Source organism: Hibiscus syriacus, unplaced genomic scaffold (assembly GCF_006381635.1).
Source record: "Hibiscus syriacus cultivar Baekdansim isolate YM2019G1 unplaced genomic scaffold, ASM638163v2 tig00110328_pilon, whole genome shotgun sequence".
NCBI classification, from domain to species: domain Eukaryota; kingdom Viridiplantae; phylum Streptophyta; class Magnoliopsida; order Malvales; family Malvaceae; genus Hibiscus; species Hibiscus syriacus.
The window spans coordinates 8230600-8245951 of NW_024062685.1; the positions used below are offsets into that span (position 1 = coordinate 8230600).

The 15352-nt window shown below is 35.6% G+C and overlaps 1 protein-coding gene and 1 pseudogene across 1 annotated transcript; both read left to right on the forward strand.

The window, feature by feature from the left end:
- Window positions 1-2556: 2556 nt before the first annotated feature.
- Window positions 2557-4677, forward strand: LOC120118661 (probable protein phosphatase 2C 47). The gene is made up of 4 exons (XM_039138673.1): window positions 2557-3115; window positions 3190-3387; window positions 3543-3748; window positions 3846-4677. The coding sequence occupies exons 1-4, from the start codon at window positions 2900-2902 to the stop codon at window positions 4387-4389; spliced, it is 1164 nt and encodes a 387-aa protein (XP_038994604.1). The 5' UTR covers window positions 2557-2899; the 3' UTR covers window positions 4390-4677.
- A 2409-nt stretch (window positions 4678-7086) lies between these two features.
- On the forward strand, window positions 7087-9511 carry LOC120118660 (annotated as a pseudogene).
- The last annotated feature ends 5841 nt before the right edge of the window (window positions 9512-15352 follow it).

Below are 15352 nucleotides of genomic sequence, written 5' to 3' on the forward strand. Positions count from 1 at the left end.
TTCTAGAAAAATTAAACATGTTCTAATCATCATACATGCTTAAATATGAATCTACTACCTCACAAACATCTATATTCATCATCAATTTCGTGATCCCTTATATGAACACAAACCCTTAATTTTGGAATCTTTGAACACCAACAAGATTACCATGCAATATTGATACCAAAAGATAGAGTTTTTCCGTATAACAATTTTTTTATTTACAACTTACTCAAAATCCTAAGTTAATTACTTGAAAATTGAGTTGAAGCTTTCTCTTACCTTTGAAGAAGCCCACGTCTAGTTGGAGAACAAGATAGCAAATTTGAGTGAAATGTTGAGTGCATTTAATCTTATTTTACACTATATTCCACTATAAATGAATATAATATTCATTTAATTGGGATATGACCAAATCACCCTTAATGAATCTTCATATTCACCATAAAACCATGACAACTCATCCTTATCATATTTCAAAGTTAAAGCTGAATTATTTTGACTTTAATTTCTAAAATTTCCCATGAAATTTCAAAACTTGCATTTTAGTCACTAAATTCCACTGTTTTGATTAAATCTGAAAAATTGCACATTTCCAGACCAAATTTCTTTGATCCAAAATATTAAAAGAATATTTCCAACCATTTTATAACATCCTTCAAATTTTTGTAAAATTCCAATTCAATCTGAAATTACCGATTCCTTACCGGTTTTAACCCTTTCTAATTTTTCTTTACTAAAATTCCAAATCCAAAATATAATTTCCATAAAACCCCACTCTCAAGAGTAAACTATCTATTTATGGAATAAAATTATTTTTTGGAACTTTATCACTTAATTCCCCAAAATTTCTTCCAAGTTTTATACTTTGACCATCAAACTTCCAAAAGTTACATTTTGGTCACTAACCAAAATTTAGGGCATTGCACTAGTAGCAAGTTTGAAATTTTTTTATATTTTGTATCAAATTAGGTGTGACACGTGTCACCACCTGATTGAATATAAAATAAAATAAATAAAATAATTAAAATTAATAATATATTTTCTAATATGCTAGTGACACAAGTCACCATCTAATTGGAGTTTAAATTTATTAAATTTAGTTAAAATTATGACCAAATTGAAAGAATATATAAATATTAAGGACTAAATGTGTAATTATACCAATTTTTTAACTGACATGTCAACAATTCCATTAAATCTTAACGACAGATGGCCTGATTGAATGCATTTAAATAATTAGGTAGTCTAATTGACAGGAATTCAAAAATGGTGGTCAAAATGAAAATGGATTATAGTTGGGTGTCACTAGTATAGTATACCCTATAAATATTATAAATTATATTAATTATTTATTAAAATAATAGTATTATATTATATTTTAAAAAGTATTAATTAATATATTTCAAATAATTTATTATTAGATTATTATATTAATATTAAATACATAAATAATATCATTTATAATTAAATTTAATAATATTTTTATTAAATTAATAAATAATATAAATTTTATTAAAATTTTATTATATATTCTTAAAATAAAAATAAAATATCTTATATTATTATAATATAATTGAGTACATCATTATAATATTAAAAATATAATATATATTATTAGAAATTTTAATAAATATATTTTAAATATCTTGATAATTAATATTTTTGATTAAATGATATTAAAATATTATATCAATATTAAATTTATGAAATAAAATTATTTTTAGTATCTATTATTTGAATTGAAAAGTTTGGACAATGACTTACGAAAAATTAGACCGTAAGTCATTTTCTAGAAAATGCAAAGAAAATTATATTGATTAGTAAAATGTTTTACGTATACCAACCAAACACTGAAAAATGAGGGAAACGTTTTCCGAAAAATATTTTACGTGAAACAAACAAACCCTTAATCTTAAACGATCAAATTATAATTCAATCCTCAAAAAAAATATTATTCAATTTTTTTTGTTACTCTCCCGTTCTATGGTATCGTCTTGACTAATTTAGATCGACATGGTCGCATACCTAACTTTAGTGGGTGAATCTCAAATTTTTTTACCTATACAATCACTCAAACATAATATCTTATTTGGACAATATCAAAGTACTTACTATTTAAACTAACCTCGTTGGTAAATTATTATTCATTTTTAACACTCTTAATTTTCCACCCTAGCTAGTAGCTTCACCCTTCACTGCAAAAGACAAGACGGAGCTCCAAATCAATATAAAAATTGTACATACAGGTTTTTCTGAATTCCTTTGTATTAGGATTGGCTGCTTTAGCCATCCAGCAATAAAAATGGTTGGTTTTGATTGGATGACTCGTCACAAGAAGTGAAAAAAGAAGAAGAATCACGAGGTGAATGTGAGAAACGTAGATTGATGATCGAAGTGAAAGACAAATCCAAACCAAGGGAAAGGTAAACGACGAGGAAGTGAACACGTGTCAAAAGCCCAATCCCCTTTCAAGCCCTGCCTATAATGTAGTGCGCAAAACTTGGAATCCCATGAATGTATACGGACGTGGTGTTTTCTTCTCTCTCTAAACGGTCCTCCCTTGCACTTTTCCTGCTGCCATGCTTTGGTTTTGCATTTCTTCCTTCTCACTCTGCCTCTTTTAATAATATTTCTCTCTCTTTCACATTCTAAGCTTTTTCTTTTTCTTTTAATTTGATCATATTTTCTTCACAATTGATAGGGTGTACCCAGCCTGGCAAATGGGGCTGCTTTTATTTCCTCACACCAACCAATAAAAGTTTCCACCTTGCTTTTTTGATACCATACGTCTGGGGTGGATTGATTGGATCTTAATTGAAATCCTTGGATCAAGTGCTCGATCCTTCCTAGCAAAAAAAACGGGATTTGGTGCTTTTTTTCCTTTGAAATGATGGGTTAGTGTTCTTTTTTTGTTATGGTGGATTGTGGAGGGAGATCAATGGCTTCAGCAACAGATGTATTTCCTGCAACAACAAAACTAGAAGGTGGAAGCTTCAAAGGCGGATTCGGTTCAATGGAGGACGAAAACGATGACGCATTAGGGAATATGAGTCAAACCAACGCTGCCAAACCTCCGAGAAGCCTCCCTGCTATGCGCCATTGCACAAGCTCTGCTTGGTTAATCGAAAGGGTTAGCCTCTTTTTGAGTTATTGGTCATCTTTCTCTGGTTTTCATGTTCTAAGCTCTCTTATTGGTCGGTGTAGGAATCGGTTATGGGAGCCGGGGGCTTGAAGTCACCACCACCGAGAGAGGACACTGGATTTCTACCTGTATTCCGTTCGGGAAGTTGTTCCGAGAAGGGACCAAAACAGTATATGGAAGATGAGTATATATGTATCGATAATCTGTATCTACATCTTGGATCGCCTGCGGACTTCCCTTACCTAGGAGCATTCTATGGGGTGTGTAACTTCCGTTAGGTTAGATTACTTAAATTCAGTACGACCGATTCATGAATCACTTGCATCATCATTATCAGATTTATTTATCTGCCATTATTAGATTAGACCACATTCTTGTATGTGGAAGAATTGAGGGGTTCCGTTGTTTCCCATAGGTATTTGATGGACATGGCGGTCTCGATGCAGCATCCTTTACCCGAAATAACATTCTAAACTTCATCATCGAAGACAAAAACTTCGCAACCGGAACGAGAAAGGCAGTCAAGAGTGCATACGTGAAAGCTGATCATGCACTTGCAGATGCTAAATCTCTCGATAGATCTTCTGGCACCACTGCTTTGACTGCTCTCATTTTGGAAAGGTAAACAAACCTAAATTGCTAAAAAGATCTTCCTGCATCCTGTGGTTTCGAAATTGAAATGAACATATTAATTTTACCTGTGATCGTTTCGTGTCAGGACCATGATCGTCGCTAATGCCGGCGATTCTCGAGCCGTACTGGGGAAACGAGGCCGAGCGATCGAGCTGTCCAAAGACCACAAACCCAACTGTACATCGGAAAGGTTAAGAATCGAGAAACTAGGTGGTGTGATATACGATGGATACCTGAACGGCCAGCTTTCGGTAGCACGAGCTCTAGGAGACTGGCACATCAAGGGCGCTAAAGGTTCGAAAAGCCCCTTAAGCTGTGAACCGGAACTGGAAGAAATATTACTGACGGAAGAAGATGAGTTTCTTATAATGGGGTGTGACGGGCTTTGGGATGTGATGAGTAGCCAATGTGCCGTAACAATGGTGCGGAAGGGGCTGATGCAGCATAACGATCCGGACAAGTGCTCGAACGCACTAGCGAAGGAGGCGCTGCAACGCAACACCTGCGATAATCTAACCGTCGTCGTCGTCTGCTTCTCGCCCGATCCACCACCGAAGATCGAAATCCCAAGATCGTATAAGAGGAGGAGTATATCAGCTGAAGGGCTGGATCTCCTCAAGGGTGTTTGAACAACGAATGATTTTGAGTGGTGAAGACTTGCATGTATCTTGTACAAAAGAAGGAAGAAAACAATGGAGTTCGAACTAATTGGAGAGCCATCTTCTTTTCTAATGAATAACAACTGATACCTCCCTCTGGATAGAAATAGTTGATGATTTCTTCCACCCTGGATATCTGGTATACCATTTGTTTTTGTCTTTTTGTTTATTAAAAAATATATTTTTCAGGCAGTAACATTAACATACGAGTTGCAGCCTGAAACTAGTAATAAGTTGCCCGGGGCAACCTCATGTTGGATTTCGGGGATTTTTGGATTGTAACAATTTATTTACTATTATTAGACACGTGGAGAACATGTTACTTCAAAATTATAAATATTATGAGTTTGGGATCGGTAATGATTAATTGCTTGCTATTATTGTTTGGCAATATCCCATTCATATTACCAGTAAATAAGGGTGTAAAATAAATAGTTTGTTTGATAAAATATTTATTAAACGTTAATTGTTATTTGTTTATTAAATTATATAAATGAGCATAAATCAAAGTTTTATAGTCTTCTAATAAATAAAGGAACGTAAATATAACTACCATGAGTTGATTCAAGTGATAAGTAACTTGATATCGCTTAAAAAAGATCTCAGGTTCGAGTCCTTTTGTATGCATAAAATCTCTGTTGGGAGATTCATCCACCAAAACTAGATATGGGACGTGAGTCGGTCCGAATTAATAAAACAAAATTTTAGAACCGAGAATGCAAAAAAAAAAACATATATATATATATATATATATATATTCCACTCATTTATATTCACGTAAGAATATAACAAAAGTCATTCACATAATTACCCGCTTTCACATAGCCTCGAATATTCATAATATTATTTAATAATAACACATCATGCTCGTCATCGAGATTTTCCGGGATCAATTCTTGCTCACATACTCAAGTACTCGAGAAACACGACCATTACATGATAAGATGAGGATTAAAAGTCGCACTTTTTTTTAGTGAAAAAACGAAGCTCAGGTATCGATATCTATGTTTAAATTTATTTTTTTATAAAGATTTTACTGGTCAAAAGTGAAAGTACTACTATTAAATCACGTTCCCGTTGATGATGAACCCGGTTTATGAGGTGGCAGAGAGGCGGTTGTGTGGAGGTAGATACTGCTTGTGGCTAAGGTGGGCGGTGGTTCTGGGAGTGAGCTTGGTGGCTCTGCTGGTCCCAATTTTGTGGATTTCTTGTCACTCGGGGGAGCAGTGTGTGTTGTACACTTTGGGTTGTGTTGCCTGCTTGGTTCCATTTGACGGTGTTCAAGGGTGACTTGGGGTGGGATGGAGTGTTTTTGGATGCGGTCAATGTGGTCATAAGTAGAGATCCACATAGTCGGATTTAAATTCGATCCGGTTTTTTCACCAAGCTAAAAAATTGATTTATAAAAAAAATCGGTTCGGATCATAATCAGTTTGGAGGGCCGGATGATGTAACCGGTGTAATCGGTTTCGGTTTGAAAAAAATCGATTTTTTTTTAAAACATGTTTTTAATCCGATAAAAAATCCGGTCATCCAATTTTTTAAACTCTGATCGAATTTTTTTTCCAGATAAAAACCAGTTTTTTATCCAATTTTTTTTCAAATCGGTTTTTAATCCGGTAAAAAATCCAATCGTCCAATTTTTTCCCAAACCGATTATACTATCCTGTTTTTCCCAAATTTGATTTTGGATATTTTTTACGCAAAATCAAATACTCGAATTTTTTGTGCACCTATAGTCATAGGTGTGATCATGGGGATCTCTGGAACCTGTCTTCCCTCATGGGGATCTCTGTAACCGATATGTATAACCATATATCCACCTATAATATAAAATGAGATAAACTACTCCAAATGGTCATCTAACTTTTAAGATACTTTTATTTTAGTCATTAAAAAAATTCTCTTAAATCAGTTATGATCGAATTTTATTTTTTTAGCTAGAATAAATTTGTTCAAATTATTGTTATTTCTTATAGATTCGAGTTTGAACATTATAAATGTCAGATAAAATAAAATCCCTGAAGATGAAAACCAATTTAGAATTGCCCCAAGCCCAAGCCCAAGCCCAAGCCCAAGCCAAAATCTCCTCTTCATACTATATACTAGTCGATAGTACACCTCGGGATGCATGCATGGTAACATGGCCACGTTCATTTCTTCCTTTAGTCAAACATACCAAATCCAACACAAGGAATGGCTAAACTAATATATGCATATACGTATATGTACACACACTCACAGATATATGTAGACAGATGGAATATCGATATATGAAATTATTAAATTTGAAAAATTCAAGATTTATTAAATATTTGAATTTAAAATTTAAAAATAATATTTAATTGATTTGATATATTAAGATATATAAAAATATAAATATAAATTATAATATCTAATTTAGAGATATATTAGTGGGGAGGTGCTGCAGTGACGGCGGCAACCCGAAGACGAGGCGGGACAGCTGGTGCATGCTTGGCGCTGTTTCTAATCAAAGCCACAGACAATAACGCACCTCCCGCCCAAAAAAGAAAAGCACCCAACAACAAACGAGGGGGGCAAAGGAAAAGTAAAAAAATAAAGGAAAATAAAGAGGACCAATCGCCAAATATATAAACAAAACTACCCACCAACAGTAAACGATAAACACAAATTCTGTTTTTTCGTTAATTTTCCCCTAAACACAGAGGAGAAATTCAAGCCTGTGTCTCATCGGATCACTCTGCCGATATGTCTTGTGCTTCATCATCCGGCTCCGAGGAAGAAGACGAGGGAACCGACTCTTACAGGAAAGGAGGCTACCATGCTGTTCGGATCGGCGATCCTTTCGCCTCCGGTCGTTTCATCGCCCAGGGGAAGCTCGGATGGGGTCAGTTCTCCACCGTTTGGCTCGCTTACGATACTCAAACCTCTGTATGTCCCCCCTCCCTTTTCCCCATTTCTATACCTTTCATCTCCAATTTGTATGATATGAATTCATGCTTTTATGATCTGAACCTCTACGGCATTATTATACGTTTCTCATATTGTTTCCCCGTTTCTTGGGATTGGAGATGAACGCTTAGATACTTTACTATATGCATGTGATTAGATGAAATAAAAATAATAATCAGGGAGATTGAGCCTTAAGAAAAAGAAACCTGATCTGGAATCTGAATAGTGTTTTATGTACGAGTTGGCAAAACCTTTATGCTGCCTCTTGATGGAAGATGTTCGTTCTTGGAAAATTTATTTTCTTAGAATTGATCCTTATGATTGAGGTTTGAAGATAAAACTTTGTTGCATAAGAAGAGGGTATCATCGTATTACCTAAACCATTTTCTCTTTTAATCCAGCAATATGTTGCTCTAAAGATTCAGAAGAGCGCACAACTGTTTGCTGAAGCTGCACTTCACGAGATTGAAGTCCTTCGTTCTATTGCTGATGGAGACCCTTCAAACTCCAAGAGCGTGGTGCGCCTGATTGATCATTTTAAGCACACTGGCCCGAACGGCCAACATCTGTGCATGGTCCTTGAATTCCTTGGTGATAGCTTACTTCAATTAATCAGGTTTAACCGTTACAAAGGGCTTGAATTGGATAAAGTTAGGGAGATCTGCAAATGTATTCTTATAGCTCTGGATTACTTGCATAGGGAGCTTGGTATAATCCACACTGACCTAAAACCTGAAAATGTTCTTCTCATTTCCACAATTGATCCAGCTAAGGATCCCATTAGATCTGGTCTTACTCCAATCCTTGAGAGGCCTGAGGGGGGCACCCTAAATGGCGGATCTACCACGAACATCATTGAGAAAAAATTAAAACGGAGGGCAAGACGTGCAGTCGCTAATATATCTAGTAGAAAAGGTTCAATGGGAGGAGAAGCTCTAAAACCTGCAAGATGTCTTGATGGGATTGATATGAGGTGCAAGGTTGTGGACTTTGGAAATGCATGTTGGGCTGACAAACGATTTGCTGAAGAAATTCAAACAAGGCAGTATAGAGCTCCTGAGGTCGTACTTCAATCTGGGTATTCGTTTTCTGTCGATATGTGGTCATTTGGTTGCATAGCCTTTGAGCTTGCTACTGGTGACATGATGTTTGCTCCTAATACGGAGAAGGTTTTAGTGAAGACGAGGTACGACTGTTCTATGCATCACAGTTTTGGAAATGCCTTTCCTTGTTCTATGCAACAATGAAAACAATGTGTTATATTTAATGACATGATGCTTGGTTAGGATCATCTTAGTTCTATTTTCTGGTTGTCATACCAGAAAAGAGCTATAAAAAGAACTACTCCAGTATAACCCAGGCCTGCATCATAACAATTATGTTGTTATATATACATACATACACAGATATATTCTGAGTGTGTCCTGGTTCTAACAGAGTTATAGATTTGGTTATTTCTCTGATTAGCATATTATTAAATGTGTATGCCTACTGTTTCATCAGCATCATTTGTTTGTTTATGTATTGTTCTAGTAATAATGACCTTTTAGAAAGAAGAGTGATAAAGGGCCACTTGGGAATAACGTTTTCGGTTGCTTCCAGGATCACCTAGCCCTCATGATGGAACTTCTTGGAAAGATGCCACGGAAGGTAAAATAATTTCTATCTTAATGTCCTTTCCAATTTATAAAGATGTGGTTCAATTGTTAAATTTTTTGCTCGTGTATGCCCAGATTGCTGTAGGAGCTCGATCAAAGGATTTTTTTGATAGGCATGGGGATCTAAAGAGGATTCGAAGACTGAAATACTTGCCACTCGATCGAGTTTTGGTGAATAAATACAAATTCGCCGAGACCGATGCTCGTGAATTTATGGAGTTTCTTTCCCCGCTTCTTGATTTTTCACCAGAAAAGCGGCCAACTGCTCAGCAGTGTCTGCAACATCCATGGCTGAATCTGAGGAGCTCAGATGGTCAATCCAAGGTGGATGATGGAATGAACAAACTTAAGATTTAAGGTGGGCAAGTGAAGAAGGAATTAAAGATCCCTCCCTCCACCTGTACGACTATTGGTTGTGTTTTTTTTTGGCTTGTGACATTTTCAATAACATTCTTTTTTTTTTCCTGTTAACATAAGTAATAACTATTGTACACACGAGTGTTTAACCGCGACGACTGAATGTGTTTGTTCAAATCGTTACTTTAAGCTACCACAATGCTGAAAGTTTTGATCATTTATGAATCACGCATTTAAGTGTCGAATGAATCTTTTATCTCCTTGATATGCACTTGCCATTCTCCTTGTAGTAGAAAGTGATGCTTATAAGGTTTTGTTTTCGTGATTTTTTTTTAACTTTTTTGTTTGATTGACATAAAACGAGTTCAGTTAATTTAGTTATAATCACCGTGCTGTTTATGAGATTTTAGTGGTATGGGGCGAATATAGAAATGAGATCCCTAATAACAAGTATTACAAAAATGAATTAAACAAGAATTAAGTGAAAAGTAAAAAAAATAATTTAAAAATATCACTTTAGCATAGCTGTTAATTTTTAAATTACGAGTAACAAAAAAAAAACAATATGTAACTTTAAGTATGATTTAAAAAAAAAATAATAATTGAATGGCTAAAATAGAAATAAAATAATTGAATGGGCATAAGCAACGTTCCCAATGTTAACAGAACTGATCAACTCAGATTATGGAGAACATGATGGCCATGGAAACTACAGCAGAGGAGTAAATTAACAGGTGGTTGGATAACACAGAAGGTTCATAATACACAACACCAAACACCGGAAGGTGTGCACACACGTTTAGTCACTCAGGAAAATCCCAACGTCATTTACACGAGATATCCTGTCGGAAAAAGAAACAAAATGTTTGGTCTATCGCATGTCAGATTTTCTTAGAACGACGGTTCAAGCAGCACCTCCTTAGCCAACGGTTTTTAAGGACAAAAGATGAGCCAAATCATCTGGTTAATGAGTCAAATAAAAAGTGCTACTATTGGTCTATTTTTCCTTTTCTGTTTTGGGGAGCTCTAGCCCTCCCTATGACTATTTTAAGGGGAATACTTGGGCGGAAAACTTCCAGAACAATGATAACTACGGGGTATGGGAATTTTTAATCTCTCAAAAGGTGATCATATATTCCTTCAAAAGTGTTCTCTCCTACAGGTCAACCTTGAAGAATGGAAATTACTACACAAACAAGCTTACTATTGATCTTAAGATTTGTCACGATCTGGGCAGTCCCGTACAACTTATAAAGGAAGTTTTTTCGCGCATACAAGTATTCAAAGTTTTCTATTCATAGTACATGCTGGTTAACATCCAAGAAGACAGATTCGGGAAAACTTCGGTATCCCAACCATTTTCTATTCCCTCCCCGTGGATTCCCTACCATCTCTATCTCGCTCAGTTGGTTCAACCCTTCACTACGACTTGCTCTCAAGAAGAAATGACAGATGAAGCCCTTAATATGCTCCACAACATTTAGTTCACAGAAGTTGCAAACCTACAAGCCCTCCCAAGGAAACATGAAGGGTGCACATTTCAACTCTGGAAAAATCAAGAACCAAACCTGCTAAGGTTGATGGAGAGACGGTCAATGATGCGAATGGCCAATTTATTTCGACCAATACAGTGGTGGAGGCTGCGGAGCAGCTCCGTCGAGACCAATGATCCTTTTATGCTGGAATTATCGTGGGCTTGAGAACCTATCGACAATTCAAAAGCTCCAGAGATTTATCTCCTCCAAAAGTCCCCATATTATATTGTTTGTGAATCAAGACTTTCGAAGAATAAAATGAAAAGACTCAGAACACGACTCGGGATGAGTGGATTTATTTTTATGGAAAGAAATAACACATGCATTGGATTATTGCTGATGAGGAAAGAAGATGTCAAGGTGGACCTCATTGTTTTCTCAAACTTACACATCGATATTTTTGAAGTCCAGTTGGGGAGAGAGCTCTTCTGTTTCACCGGTTTTTATGGCTATAGTGATTGGAATGGGAAAAACGAAAGCTGAAGTCTGCTCCGGAGTATCCGAGATGCTTCGCCCCTCCCTGGCTAGTAAGGGGAGACTTCATCGAGCTCCTTAACCCGAATGAAAAACAAAGAGGTCGTAAAAGATCAGATGCTTATATGGACAACTTTATGGAGTCATTAAGGTATAACGATATTTGGGATTTGAAACCTCACAAGGACTGGTTCACTTGGCACTATGGCAAACATGCAACTAACCACATCCAAGAATGTCTCGATAGATAAATTACCGGGATTGAAAACAGTGTAAGGTTTGGGTTGAACAACAGGACATTTTCAACGTTGCCACTAGCTTCTTCTCCTCTTTCTTCCACTTCTCCAACGGGCAAACTTCAAGGATGATCTTTGAGGCAATCGAAACATGCATTACATCAGAGATAAACGCCGAGCTTTATAAGGAGTACATTGCTGAGGAGGTTCGCCTTGTTTTCTCCCAAATCAATCCCAACAAAGCTCCCGAAATTGATGGAATGTCTGGTAGTTTCTTTCATTCCTTTTGGCACATTGTCAGCAATGATGTTATTTCACTTTGTTTAAGTTTGCTTAGTGGTAGACTCAATTTTGAAAAGGTTAACAAAATAGTCATTGTACTAATTCCAAAAATTACTAACCAATTAGTCTTTGCACGTCATCTACAAGATTGTGTCAAAAACTATCGTCAATATTATACCTTTGTGTATTTATGCAAACCAATGTAACGACCATTAAGTTAGATATGGAAAAAACCTACGATAGGGTCGAGTGGAATTTTCTTGCTGAAGTCGTAGGAAAATGGGGTTTGAACAAAACTTTATCCACCTTATTATGCTTTGCATTCCTCGGTTTCTTATTGTATTCGAAGTAATGAGAAAATTTCAATAACCTTTAACCCAGAGAGAAGACTTAGACAAGGAGAACATTTGTCTCCTTATCTCTTTTTGTTTTGCTCACAGGGCCTATCGACTACTCTCCTAGCTGAACAAAGATAGGGTACAATCAAAAGGGTCTGTGCAAGTGTACATGGTCCAGGCGTTAACCACCTCTTCTATGCAGATGATAGCATGCTCTTCTTCAAAATTTTGGTCCTTGAAGCTAAATGTATCAAATAAGTGCTCGAAATGTATGAAGTCGCTTCCGGTTAAAAAATTAATTATGACAAGTTCATGGTATTTTTTGGTGCGAATACCCGACTTGAAGATCAAAGAGTTATTGGAAGGATATTGGGCATACGAGAAGAAGCTAGCCTCGGTCACTACCCGGGGCTCTCACTCATTGTAGGAAGGAACAAAAAAGAAACCTTTGGCTTCTTAGAGGATAAAGTGGAGGAAAGGACTCGAGGTTGGTATAAGAACCTTCTTTTCTACGGAGGCCGTGAAGTTTTCATTAAAGCGATGGCTCTATCTCTTTCGATCTATGCCATGTCATGCTACTTATTTCCAGATGGTGTGATCGATTAGATTATCACTCATGTTAGATCCTTTTGGTGGTATGGGAAGCACGACGCTAAAGGGTGGACTTATGTTGCATGGAATAAGATTTGTCGTGTAAAACAGGATTGAGTTTTGGGTGTAACACCCAAATTCGATCCGACCTAAAATCTAGAGGATTTGAATATTACACAGAACCACTAAGGTGGTTAACCCCATTTTTGTAAAGCATAAATCATAACATAAATATACATCCATAATTTAAAACGTAAACGTTTAAGTTTTACACGTGATGAGCTCCCAAAATAACATCTCAAAATAATTACAGTGTTTAACGAAAAGAGTTATGACTCAATTATACAAAAAGGTTTATGAAATACATGCCTTCAAAAATAACTGAGACGTATTCTAAAGCTCAACAAAATCTGGAATCCATAATCTGGTAATAAGTTCCTTGACTGGCACCTAAAGACCTAGGAACGAAAACATATTTTGAATGTTGAGCTACAAACTTAGTCCCGCACAGATAACTCTATTGTACTACATGCATTCATTAAATGTGTATGCTAGCAAGTATAGTCATGAGGAAATGAAATGAAAAAGCATAGATCATAATAAAACATCATTTGTATTCAAAGTACAAGGTATAGTGGCAATGCCATCGGATAACTAAAGTAAATTAGCACTAGTACTAAAGTGCCTTAGCAGTCAACACTGATACGAAAGTACATTTATACTGATATTAAAGTGCCTCAGAACTACGAAGATTATATATGAATATCTCATAAGTATTCGATAGACAATCGTTATTTCTTCAAGTAGCTCGGGTGTCCTCGATATTTCCCTGAGTATCAAACAAAGGTATAAGTCTCATGTATTATTTTGTTATATCGTTATCGTGTTTTCACGCAACATTTAAGGTTTTCACTTTCAAGCTTATTAGAGTAATTCTAATGGTTCTAAACCTCTTAACAAAAAATTAGGCTTATTTCCTAATTCAGTACGATGCTAATGATACTGACCACCTTCAGTATCAATATCGACCCTCCAGTATCGGTACCTACCCTTAGTATCGATACCTACCCTTAGTATTGATACCGAAATTGGCTATTGAAATCTAAAGAGGCCTTAGCGTATTGATACTCTTAGGGGATATCGATACTACCTTGTTAGGGTATCGATACCATCCTAGGTATCGATACCATCCTAGGTATCGATACCAAAATTGGTTATTGGAATTTATAACTTCATAACGGTATCTATACCCTATCCTCAGTATCGGTACCCCAAGAATAGTATCGATACCCTATGAATAGAGTATCGATACTACTGACCAAAATCCCTTGACGTTGGCTTTCCAGACAAACAATATCGGTATTGTTTATCTGATACCGATACCCTAAACCCAAAAAACTTTGTTTTCTCGCGAATAAAGCTCATTCTTCCTCATCAAAGCCTTCCTAAGGCTCTCAAATGTTATTTAAAGCTTATGAGAGTTTAAGGGGATCATAATATGTCATTTTAGTGCGCAATAAACATCGAAATATCCCATTTCCCTCATAAATCATAAACAACCCATTTTGCTCCCATACATAAAACCAAGCAAGCAAATCACATTTAATGATCTACAAATGGTATATGTGAGTTAGGAGTGTGTTACCTTACTAATAGCTTATGCGAAAATGTCCACAAGATGACACAAGCGCCAACTTCTCGTTGTTTTTGCATTTAGAACTTTATCTAACTTCCCTCACTAACCAAAAATAATAAAATGGATTACTTACTTAATGACTTAAAGAGAGTAGAAACATGATTTCTTACCCTTAAAACAAATTAAGAATATCCTAGGGCTATAAAAACCCAAAACCTCTCTATACCTCCTTCATGGTCTCCATGGCCAAACCTTAAGATTTAGAACTTGAAAGAAAACTCTAAGGGATGAGATAATCATTCTCACATTCAAAAATTTGACTTAGACAATAACACCCATAGCTCGTATACGTCTCAAAATATGAGTTAAAGAAGTCACATTAAATTTTCATATATTCTTTGCATAAAAACCCTAAAAATTTTGGACCATTTTAAAAATGTCAATTTAACTACTTAAATCCAATTAATTAATCGGGTGAAATCATAAAATAGTAATTTACGATTTAAAACAAAATGAGTTTTAGGCAGTAATTATGCAGTTTAGTGTTGTTTCATAAATTATATAAAACTGCCTAAACACGACTTTATATAAAAACCTTTTAAATATCTATTTAAACATAATATTATATATATACACACAATATTCATTAATGTTTTCGGATATAGCTAAGGCTAGCCAAAATATAATAGTCCTAATTTACTATTACAAACCATTTTAAATAAATTCGATAAAGCACACAAGCATATGTAATATACATGTCACTAAAAAGCCAAAAGAACATTAGAGATGTCTTACTGATACTGATATTAGGTACAATTTTTCGAAAAGATGCTCGAAAGGCTCCTCACTTCACGTTCTTTTCTTTATCTGAACCTATGCATAAAAATCATCA

Coding starts and splice junctions, on each gene's coding strand:
- LOC120118661 (XM_039138673.1), top strand. CDS start 2,900: ATGGTGGATTGTGGAGGGAGATCAATGGCTTCAGCAACAGATGTATTT. Junction 3,116..3,189: donor CTGCTTGGTTAATCGAAAGG/GTTAGCCTCTTT, acceptor TGGTCGGTGTAG/GAATCGGTTATGGGAGCCGG. Junction 3,388..3,542: donor ACCTAGGAGCATTCTATGGG/GTGTGTAACTTC, acceptor TGTTTCCCATAG/GTATTTGATGGACATGGCGG.